This window comes from Pygoscelis adeliae, unplaced genomic scaffold (assembly GCF_000699105.1).
Source record: "Pygoscelis adeliae isolate BGI_AS28 unplaced genomic scaffold, ASM69910v1 Scaffold853, whole genome shotgun sequence".
In the NCBI taxonomy this organism is placed as follows: Eukaryota; Metazoa; Chordata; class Aves; order Sphenisciformes; family Spheniscidae; genus Pygoscelis; species Pygoscelis adeliae.
In genome coordinates, this window is record NW_008824382.1 from 16,656 (window position 1) to 28,052 (window position 11,397).

The window sequence follows — 11,397 nt, forward strand, 5'->3', positions numbered from 1 at the left end:
AGGCCCTCTCCCCACCGCTGAGCTGCGAGTCGATAAGCTGAGGGACAGGGGACAGCTTCTTGCCAAAGCAAGCGGGCAATTAACAGCTGGTAACAGGGAGAGAGCGTGACAGAGCAGCTCCACGCTGCGTGTCACTGTCACACTGCAGTAATGGATGCGGCAGCACGCGTTAGTGCAACTCTGCTGTCTCACGCCACCCCAAAACGCCCGGCCCCGGGCTGAGCTGATGCCCCGCAGCTCTGGGGCAGACGTGGAGCTCACCCCGCTCTCAGGAGCTGCTGTCAGAGCGGGATGGACGGACGTACTGCCTCCCCAGGCAGATACAAACAGCTACAGGAGCAAGGTGCCCTTGACAGGAGAAGGGTGCCGATCGTGCCTGTGCTGGGGGAAGGTCCCTTCTGCCTCCCGGGCGGTAGCTCACACAGCCACAGAGCAGTTCGCTCATAAGCGGAGACGAAGACAGCCCGTAACCCCAAGGAGTAATTCACGTGATAAATCCTGCTCCTTGACAAACAGGACTGAGCTCACGCGTCCGACCTATGAGTCTCCCGGAGCTTTCTCCTTGCCTGACGCATACCGTGCCCGGGAGCGGGGCAGCTACCCGCAGTCCCAGGACCATAGCTCCCAGGGTCTGAGGACACGGGCTGGCGTGCGTGCACACGTCTTGTTTAAAGGAAAAAGGACGATTGGTTTCCCCCCAAACTCTCAGGAAGAAGGGGATATCCCTCCCTGCCGAAGGCAACCTGGGGACAAGGCAGCCTGGGCAGCAGAGCCCACGGCACCGGTACTCACCGCCAAAGCCGACAGCCATGAAGCGTGCTTCAGGAGACAGGCTGAGCGATGTGGCGAAGTACGGCAAGGAGATCTTCTCAACTACCTGCGCTCCAGCAAGAGAAACACACCAACACCTCAGAAATGAGCAGGCAGGAGACCAGGGCTGCTGCAGCGACAGTCGTTAGGAGGGTGAAGGGCTCCTCGCAAAGGGGAGGCTGACAGATGCACAGCACCTCTCAGAGCTCAGAAACCTGCCAAAGGCATCAGCTTTCCAGAGGGGACTCGACTCAACGATTCAGAGACCCTCAGCGCTCCTGAAAGCAAACAAAGGAGGGAGAGGCAGCAGGGCGGCAGCAGGGACTGGCAGCCTGCCCAGGCACAGCCGGGGGCAGGGGCCGGGCCCTGCCGCTCACCCGTTACCTGGGCCAGTCTTGGGAGTTTCCGAGTCGAAAAGCTGTTGCCCCGAGCGGCTGCTCGCCTGAGCCCACCCCACACCCTCAGACTTGGCTTTCCTCCCAGGGCAGCGCTGCCTCCCGCCACCGCGCACCTCGTTCGAGGTGGCCACGGCCCCGCAGCGGCAGAGGAGCTCCCGTGCCACCCCGGCAGGGCACAAGTACCTGTTTCTTGCGCAGACTGTAAAACAAGACTTCCTTCTGCACCCCAAAGCCGACGTAGACCAGGGTACCGGGTTCCCAAGGGCAGAATGCGGCCAGGCTGGGCGGGAGGCTGCCGAGACCCTGGTGAGGGAAACCAAAGGGAACAAAATCAAAGCTAGCTTCTCCAGCCCGACCCAACACAGTGGGGGACAAGAGGAGGGCAAGGAGGGACACCAGCCCTTGGGCTGCGGGTGTCCGAGCAGCGGGGAATTAGCACGATGGAGGCTGTTTTCCTCCCTCTTGCATTGCCATCTCAGACGTGCTCACGTCAAAGCGAGGAGCAACCACACACTGCCATGGAAACCTGAAGCAAACTGTTCACCACCGTAGGAGCAAGACACATGAGGGTCCAACAGGTTGAATTTCCACCGAGGCATTATTGCGACGTGGGCTTGAAGGTGGGATTGGGTTATGGATCGGTTTAACACAAGAAAATAGGACCCAGAAGACAGATCTTTAGTAGTGGATGCAAGATCAGTCCTTCCCCTGTTCACTGTCGGGAGACCTGTAGTGAGTTTCTTTCACGGAGAGGAAATCCGTCGTTTTGGAAACAAACGGAAGAAACATTGGCAGAACCCAACCGCTGTAGGGGCCCGGACGGTGCTTGGCCCTGAGGGTGCCAGGCTGAGGCACCACCGCTTGCCCCCCCAAAAAGACCCAGCTCCCTTCTGCATGCCAGCGTCACGTGTACCGGGGACCATCCCCGCGTCCTCTCCGATACAGACCCTCCTCCCCTTTCTAGCAGGTGTCCTGCTGCCCAAATCTCACACCTGGGTTGGAGCCAAAGGGTTCCGCAAAGCATCACAGACACACAGGGCTAGAGTAACTTGGCTCTGCGAACCCGTCACTGGGCTCCTGGCTCTGAATATTCATGCTCTTTGGGAGCGTCAAAGTTAGCAGCGTGCTCATAATTAGGTCTCTCTTCTGCGCGCTGTGCTGGCTGCTGCCCGTGCTCTGTTTTGCGTAGCACGGGGGTGTCGGCTCTTTGCAGATGCGGTTTTTGACTCCTCACGCTTACAAAGTCAGTGCTTCCCAGCGGTTAGGCACTGCCACAACTCCCGCTGCCCTTCGACACGCAAGAAGGTGCATTAACAAGATACTCTGCGAGCAGCAGAACTAATGAAGATGACTTTCCTAAGCACACACTCTCTCTTTGGCCCCGTCCCGCTCAGAGCCTTGGAGCATCCCTCCTCCAGCCCGGCTGGTGCCGAGATCTGTGGCACGAGCAGGCAGGGGCTGGCAGGGGCCCCAGCGGCCGGCAGGAGCCGGGAAGCTGAGCCAGTCGAGGAGCTCGCACTTGTCCTTCAGCCAGTCGGAGGCCCAGACGCTGACCCGCCGGTCCGAGCTGGTGGCCAGCCAGAGCTCGCCTCCTTCCACCCCAAAGTCGCGGTACTACGGAAGATAAACGCAATGCTGCGACTCTGGCAGTACAGAAGCTTTAGAGAAAGCTGCCACTAGAGCTAGCATGGGGCAGGAACTCGTGGGAACGCAGGCCTTACGCCGTAGGGGATCAACGCCAGGATTAACCTCTATTTGGGCACTAATCACAACAAAATAGGACAAGGAAGCCGTGGTACCGGCACCAGCGGCACGCTCCAGGCTGAAAGCCCCCGCAGAACAGGCTGCTGGAGGAGGGGTGAGCGCCTGGCCTGAACGACACAGATCTCTTCCCCGGGACGCCCTCTGGATCTGCGCATCTCCTAGGGGAGTGCTTGCAGATACCGTGTGTCCCCTAACAATGTCCTTCACCTAAAACTGAGGAGGATCTCCTAAGCCTAGAAATACCAGGGAACACAGCCTTGCAGCATGGATGATTTTAAAGCCTGAGAACTTAGGCAAAATTGTTCTCATTTCCACTGCGCAAAGGAAGACGACTCTCCATGAAGAGAAGGACAAAGGAGATGCTAAAACCATCACACTGCTGCACAACCAAGTCTTCCCAGCTCCACAGAGGAACCGTGCAAAGAGCCAGCTACACACAGGAGGCCAGGCTGCCAAGGAGCGAAGCGGGGAAAGCATGCCGAGCCCTTTCTCGGTGGCACAGGGGCTGAAAGAACACAGCCCGGCTGCTCTGCACACCAACAAGGGGTGCTTGCTCTCCGAGAGCTCGCGGCACGGGCACACATCGCATCTGCCTGCAGTGTGTCTGCAACAGCCACCAAACGTCCCCCCGCCCGCAGGCACAGCCTCGCTCAGGGTTGCACCTGCAACGCCTGCAGCTTCACCCCACCGAAGACATCCCTAGAAAAACCGAACAGAAGTTACTGGAGGGGACGGGGCCCTGAAGAAGAAGGGCGAGGGACAACGAAGCAAACTCGCTGACCGACCCGGCCACCCTGCTGCTGCTTCCCACAGCTGTGCAGTGACACACGGGGAACTCGGTCCCGCACAGCACCGGGGCAGAGGGCGAGGTCTCACCTGCTTCCTGGTGCACTGGAGAACAGTGATGGGGGAGCCTTTGTGGTCAGCGAGGACGCGGATAGTCATTCCGGTGCGAGGGCTGCTGACAGCCACGAGCCCGTCCTTGCCCCCTGATAAGATCATTTCTCCTGTGGGCAGAGGAGAGAAAAGAATGGGACACTTCTTGTAGGAGAAGAAAAAGCCCATAGGAGAAAGGTCCGAGATCACGGGACACCGGTTTCCCAAAACACCGTGAAAGGCTGGGAACATCTGAGTCAAGGGCTTGGTAAGATGAGATGTCTCAGAAACACCCACTAAAACACCACACTGAAGAAGAGCCACTGCACATTGTAAGCAGGAGGACACAAAGGAATGCTTCTTGTACCCAAACCCCTTTGCTATGCCATTGCCAATACACCTCCTGTGTCCCATTTACCACAGGCTCAGCTGGCAGAGCTTACCAAAGCTCACTGATACAAGTTCTCTGGCTCTCCCTGGCCTCAGGTTTTTGGGCAGGAGGTCAGGGTAACCCAGGCACAACCAAGCCGTGCTCCCCAAGGTGACATCTCCCCACTGTTACAACGGGCAGCCTCACCGTCTGTGGAGTAGGCGATTGCTGTCAGCGCAACGGCATGGGGGTGCATTTTCAGCTCCATCTCTGTCCTGGAAATGCTGAACACGCGGATCTTGCCATCACTGTCCCCTGCCACTACATGCTGGCTCTCAGCTCCCCACGCAACGATGGGGCGAGGCTTCCAGGCCAGGCACTGGCAGCTCTGCAAAGGAACCAGGGCAGGGACCCAGTGACACAGTGACGACGGGCAAGCGCACTAAAAGCTCCGCCTGCAAGTATTTCTCCAGCTTTAGTCTGCTCCACGAGGACACAGCAGTCCTTGCAATCCCAAGCAGTGGGACTGTGCCCTCTACCAAGAGGAAGAGACTGACGTACCGCAAACAATTACCTGGTTGAGCACCTGGAACTGTACCACTAGCTCCATGCTGCCCAGAGACCAAATCCTCACGCTGCCATCTTCCCCACACGTTACGCAGTGAGTCTCGTCAGGACTGAAGCACACTTCAGTCACCTGCAGCGAGAACGGAGGTGGGGAACAGGGGCCCTACAAACGCTGCAGCCTAGAGGACATCAGCTCCTCTGCCCTCTCATCCCCCAGGACCCCTCTCATGGGAGACACCAGACAAGAAGCCCCAGACGTAAAGGAAGGTGGGGTGCTTTGGTTTTGTCCTTAAATCTTGGGCTGACAACGAGGCTTGTAATGGAAACCAGTAAAGGTAACCCCAAAGCTAGGACCAGGCACTACGCAACATAGGTGTAAGTAAAATGCCTTCTCTTCTACCATTTGAAATCTTTTTTTCTGTAGCATAAAGACACCCCAAAGCAACAGCAAAATTCAAACCAGTCATTCTTCACCTGGTTTGGGGGTTTTTTTAACGTTTTAGGCAAAGAAAACGTTATCTGATGTGGATGTCCAGCTAGCAAACAGAAGGCAGAAGTCACAGCACTCAGGAACAAAGCCTGCAAACTGCGTTCTTCCGCTCCAGCAGAAAGGCCCACAGCTGCTCACATCCTGAGGCTGTTAAACACCTAAGGCTAGAGCGGATGAGCTCAGACTTCTTGATGTTGGACTCCTCAGTGCGCCCATTTCTCTCTCGACTCCTCTGTGTTGTCCCGTCGGCACCAGCGAGCCCTGCAGCTTCCTGACCTCTCCCATGGCCAGACCAGGGAACGCTTCTGCAGCCCACACACGCTTCCCGGGACACGGACAGCACACACGGCACTCGCTGCTCTGCGGGACAAACCACCCCAGCCCAGCCCTTCTAACCTTGTTCTTGTGGCCACTGATTAGTCGGATGCTTGTGCTCTCTGTCCAGTTGATGTACCACAGGGTTCCTGCCGTGGTGCCCACAATTCCCATTTCTAGAGAGTCATCAAAGGCCGCACTGACTATTGTCCCGTCGAGGGTGATCTCATGTTCTAGCAGGACTGAGCTAGACCTGGAGGAAAGGAGGATGCGAGAAGGACTGGCTCAACTGTTGGAACAGCCACTCTGCCTCCTTGAAATGCAATTTTCTAGTGAGCCCAGTCACGTGTTTGCAGCTAAATGGTTCAGTGAGGAGCTCCTGTACATTGAACAGCGACTACCATTGCATTTGCACCGCAACCATCTTTTATAGGAAAGAAAGAAAGAAAATGGGGGATGCAGTAGTGTGAGACAAGAAACAAAGGCAGTGCGTTTTCACTAATTCTCTTAAAGGAGTTCCTACAAATCACTGACACAAACTTCAGGCATGATAAACTCCACCCATTTCCAGTATTAAGAGGGTTCAGCTACCTGTGGCAAAAATTCAGTAAAAAGATGCAGACAGAAAGAATCAGCAGTCACGGGATGGAGAGGAAAAGCTAAGGGTGAAGAGCAACAGGAGCAGCGTGGTTGCAGCCAGAGCCAGTGTCTGTCTGCGAAAAGCCACCTCTCAGACAGGTCCTGGGAGCTGCCAGATGAGGGGAAGAGCATCTCAAGAGCACAGAGCGTTCCCGAGACGGGCGCAAGCACGGCGGAGACGCTGGGGCCACGACCTCCTACCTGGCATCGGGACCTTTCAGCCTCAGCTCCTGCACGGCGGCCACTGCCCACAGGCGGATGCGTTTCGTGTTGCTGCCGCTCACCAGCCTGTTGCGCCGACACACCAGCACACCTGGGAGGCCACAGGGGAACGGAGGGCACCCGTGAATATCCACCGCTCTCGGCCATCGCCCAAGGTGTGCTCCTGACAGCCAGGCCACTGATTCATTCGGGCAGTGCAGCGGGGGTCTTCTACAGCCCAATACCCAGCGTTTTTACAGACTAGAGGTGAACCCCCGAGGAAACCCAGGACCCCGAGGAAACCCAGGTCACAGATCCATTGCCACCCCACACATCTTGCATCCGACAGCAAACTGGTTTACCGAGCACAGCTGAAATCGGAGGTCTGCAAGCTCATTGCTGTTCTTTCCTAACGAGTTCCCTGTTACAGCCCTGACAGACGCCCGGGGCATTTGCACCCACCGATCTCGCCCTCGTCGGCCTCCCACGTCATGAAGCAGCAATTAGTCTCGGTGTCCCACACGCAGATCTGGCCTGAGTTAGTCCCACTATAAAGAAGAGTGTCGGCACCGTAACAGAGAGAGGTCAGCTCCACCGGCCCTAACACGTCCGGGGCAGGGGCCCGATGAACCTGCCGGAGCACAAAAAACAAACGTCAAAGAGAAAATGGTGCTTACCTACATCAGAACCCCTCCCTGCTCCGTCTACCCTCAACTGAGGCAGTTAATGCCTCAAATACAATTGAAAGCCACTCACGGCCAGCTAATGATGATTTCTAAGAGAAATCATCAGTTCTCACAGACCTGTGGGGGCAGAGCCTCCGTCGCACTCACCAGGGGCTTGGAAAAGAAGTCAGAGATGCTGAACAGAAATTTTAAGAGAAGGTAAAACTGAGGTTTACCTTGAGGTTGACATCAGCTCCCTGCTGCTCCAATAGCCAAAACATCACGGCTCCCTTCCCCACGCAGGCCAGTTCTCTGTGAGAAAGAGGACTAAAAGCCACGTCATGGACTGGCTCCGAGATACAAGTCGACGACATGAGTTCGTACGTGTAGGTATTCCACAGAGCAATGGTTTGATCGCTGTAGTCCCCTAGGTAGAAGATGAAAGACAGTAGGAGGAAAGCCTGCAGCCTCAGTGTTTCTTCAGGACGCTCACAAGCATACACACAGCACACATGCATCAACTGTGTCGCTCCCTTATCCAGTTGTTCGGAGACAACTGCTGCAGACACCGTCCCAGGCATGGACATGGCTCCTTGCGTACTCAGCAAAAGCTGCACGACGTGACGGGTCCTCATCCGAGTTGAGGACAGATATAACTGGCCCAGTGCTTCATGCTGGAGGTTGTAGCAAATCCGGCCCTGCCGCGGGGTCTGCAGCCAGCATTTGAACCGGCCGACGGCTGGCGTGGTAGGGATTTCAGCAGGCAGAGCAGGTTTTCTGCTGTTTCTACATCCTTAGGAGCTACTGCACACCTCAACATATGCCCCACACAAGCCCTCCAGTGAATCTGTGCACTCGGGGCTAACAACAGTCTTGAAATAAGAAAGGGATGCCACCATTGCTGAGGTCAAAGCTGAGATGGGAGCTGATCTTAATGGAAGCCACCATACCTGGGTAGCAGCAGAAGGCACTGGCCTTGGTGATGGCAAACATCCCCAGCTCCCAGAGGAGGGACAGTGCTCTCCTGCTGCCTTTCCCAGGCTCCATAACCTCAGTGGAGACTTTCAGCTTTTCTCTTCTCTCCAGACCAGAGCTGGAGGAGGAGAGCTCCTCTCCCACGCTACTCCGTGGAGAGCACAAAGCTCTCTTCCTCTCCAGCAAAGCTTGCTTTTTTCCAAGGGCAGACTCACCAGCCCAGAGAGAGTGTATTGCCTGCTCCACAGGTCCCCTCTCATGCAAAACAAGAACTTGCTAATTGCATATTTGTCCTTTAAATGTCCCTTGCCTAAACAAAACAGACAGCTTGAGCATCCCCCTTGTGCTGGCATCGCTGCCTGGCAGGAGGCTCACAGTTTGAAGCCTGGCTACTTCTATGCGATTCCACCTAAGCAGCAATAAGAAGTCCAGAAGAAGGCTTTTCCCTTTGGACACTATATATAGTAACTGCAAACTATTTCCATGGGCTTAACAAGCACTAGCGAGCCAGGAGAAGAAAGCTGTAATTTCAAGAAAAACAAGCTAGCTGGGGCAATGAGGAAGAACTGCGGGGAGCTGTGGGAGCCCAGCGTCCGTGCCTGGGCTGAGACGTGCGCTGAGACGCACAGGGCGCGTGCTTCCCCTCGAAACGCTCCCGACAGCGCCCTGGAAGCACGCTCAGCTCCAAAGAGTACCTCTGCAGGGGGTCACTCTCAGGAGGACCGGAGATCACTTGCAGTTTTACGTGCTGCATTATCCATTGCCCTGAGGCTACAAAGCAACAGCTTCATACCCACGAGCCTGGTACGTATCTCGCAGGTATTGCACGCTTACGGCATCTTCCTCCCATGAGCTGTCTACTCTAGGGTGTAGTCCTGCACCCACACCCGGTGTTACAGGCGTACTCACCTAGGGTAAGAAGGAATCTATCATCCCGAGAGAATGCCATGGCTTGTACTTGCGTCTCGTGATGGAAGAGACTTGCTGTGCAAACCCCATCCTGCACGTTCCAGAGGCAGATCTGACAATGGGAGTCTCCATTCCTCTTTCCTGAGGCAGAGGCAAGAACCTAAGAGACCAATATGTTGTCACTGAGACCTTGGTAAGTAATTAGAGAACACTTCATTAGTTAGTCAGTCTTCGCAACTGTTAGTCTGAAATTAAAGTGACGTGGTTGGCAAATGAAAAATTCTGCGAGAACAACCATCAGCTGACGGTAGGAAGGAATGGTAACATCACCCAGAGGAAGGGAGCAGCCTTTACTGTCACACTGAGCCAGCACAATGGAGAGCTAGGCTCCAAAAACATTTATTTTATTTCCATAACCCCAGGTCTCCAGGCAGCAGGCAGAAGAAGGGAACGGATAAATGGGATTTTAGTCTGTGACATTCCTTTAGCCTAAGGCGACACAGACAAAACCCAGCCCGGGGCAGCAGAAGCCTCTCCTACCTGGGCATCGTGGCTGACGGCGAGCGTAGAGATCTCCTCCGCGTGGCCAAGCCAGTGATTCTGTGATCCCGAGTGCAGGTCTTCAACTACGATGACGCAGCCACAGGTGTAGGCGAAGAAGCCTAGCAGAGAGGAGGAGATGGGATGTTTTCACGTAAAGGCTTCACATACAGCACCCACTACAACCTGCATCACAATTCCGGAAAATTCTTTTTTTCAGTAATACGTAAAAGCTGACTCTTCTACGCAGCCTGTCAGCATCCTTCCCATCAGGTTGAGAGTGGAGTAAAATCTCACTTCCCCTAACCTGAGCAAAGCAAAGCTGTTGGGCATCACTCCAGCCTGGAGAAAGGAGGCGAGATGGCCTTTGTGAGAGCCTTCCCTTCTGCTCTATCCACTCAGCAACTGAAGCCTGAGTCTGCCCCTATCAACTAACGTTTGCCAACAGGAAAAAAGAAGGGTTACTGGATTTTACCAACGCAAAGAACCCCTGTGTTAAAGCAGAGATCCCAACCCAACAGCTAGAAAATCGTAACCTGGCTCAGTACACACACCTCCCGCCCCTCCGGAGCCTTCCTGGCGTACCTGTGTCCGGGTTCCACACCATATTCCCTCTGCCGTTCCCGTTGTAGCCGATCACTGCTTTTAGCTTCAAGACCTCACTGCCAGCTGGAGGAGATAAGAAACTCTACAAGAAAAATAGACACCGGCTTAAAATAAGCTCTAGAAGGATGGCCCGGTCAGGTACATTCAACGCCCGTGTAAGAAAAAGCGTGCGTGCAAGCACACACACGTCCTCACACACACAACACGCAAATCTGTGCCAATACTCGCGCAATTCAAGTTCAACACATCCACAGATGAATACCGAAGTGCGCACTTATACATACAAAAGAGAAACTGCACCAGCAAAACCAGGCACAGATGCTTTCAGATGGGGCGCAAAACAGGCTGGCAGCAACTGCCCAGCCGATGAGCAGCTGCTAATCCTGCTGGGAAGGAGTTCAATGGGTTTTGCTGACTTGGGGATGTAGATGTTTCAATAGGAAGACAGTGGGGGGACAAACTGCTACCAGGTGGAGGGACAGAGGAGAGAATTGAGGGTGCAAGCTGAATGTAGCTTTTCTCCCAGCACCGCAAACACCAGAGCTTGGGAAAAGGTTGAGTTAAGTTTCTGTTTTATTATTGCTCTGTTTGTTAACAGAGCGAGAGCTGTGCCTTGACTATCTTCACTACGCTCGATGGATTGCCTTCCCCAGCCTGCTCTGCCAACGCATCTGCTCGCAAATATGGGTGCATGATGAATCACTCCATTGCTCACTCGTCTTTCACTTACAATAGCACATGCCATTTCCATTTCTTTAGAATAAAAATGTATGCAGATTTGCTGAACAGAAAAAGAGTTGATCACAACTCACTTTTTACTAGTCTGGAAAGAGCTGCATGTAGAGGAGAAAGGGGAACTAATGTTAGGAGTTTCTAATTGAACATCAGGCCCAGGGGTATATTTCACAAATTGCTTTCAAACAGAGAACAAAATGGAAACAATTTGGAAAATCCACCTACCCCAGCCCCAAAATGCCCGTTCGCCACCTGCCCAGGTAACCAGCCCTGGCACAACTCTCACCTGGGGGAGCACCGATGCCTTAAAGCGAGGAGTGAAATGCCGGTAGGAATCTGGGCGGACGGAGCACTGGGACTTGGGACTTTTGGTCTCCTTTCTGGGTTCTGCCACACAAAGAAGAAAACAGTACCTATGGGATGCTGCTCCCGGGAACGGTTCCGGAGCAGCTGCTAGGCTGTGGCTTGCTGTCCATTCAGATGCTGTGTATGTGCGTGCATACACACACACACACACGAGGCAAAAATCAGACTGAA

At 54.6% G+C, this 11,397-nt stretch overlaps 1 protein-coding gene across 1 annotated transcript in view; it reads right to left on the reverse strand.

Annotated features, from left to right (window-relative positions):
* Positions 1-268: 268 nt before the first annotated feature.
* Positions 269-11,397, reverse strand: part of WDR90 (WD repeat domain 90) — a 27,314-nt gene continuing 16,185 nt past the window's right edge. Inside the window, exons 23-37 of the mRNA XM_009320219.1 lie at positions 11,147-11,247; positions 10,105-10,207; positions 9,520-9,641; positions 8,980-9,139; positions 7,332-7,522; positions 6,893-7,061; positions 6,431-6,542; positions 5,672-5,837; positions 4,793-4,915; positions 4,426-4,606; positions 3,849-3,979; positions 2,668-2,822; positions 1,392-1,500; positions 793-877; positions 269-330 (exon numbers count right to left, since the gene is read on the reverse strand). Of these exons, the coding sequence (XP_009318494.1) occupies positions 269-330; positions 793-877; positions 1,392-1,500; positions 2,668-2,822; positions 3,849-3,979; positions 4,426-4,606; positions 4,793-4,915; positions 5,672-5,837; positions 6,431-6,542; positions 6,893-7,061; positions 7,332-7,522; positions 8,980-9,139; positions 9,520-9,641; positions 10,105-10,207; positions 11,147-11,247 (1,970 nt within the window). The remainder of the gene's footprint in view (positions 331-792; positions 878-1,391; positions 1,501-2,667; positions 2,823-3,848; positions 3,980-4,425; positions 4,607-4,792; positions 4,916-5,671; positions 5,838-6,430; positions 6,543-6,892; positions 7,062-7,331; positions 7,523-8,979; positions 9,140-9,519; positions 9,642-10,104; positions 10,208-11,146; positions 11,248-11,397) is intronic.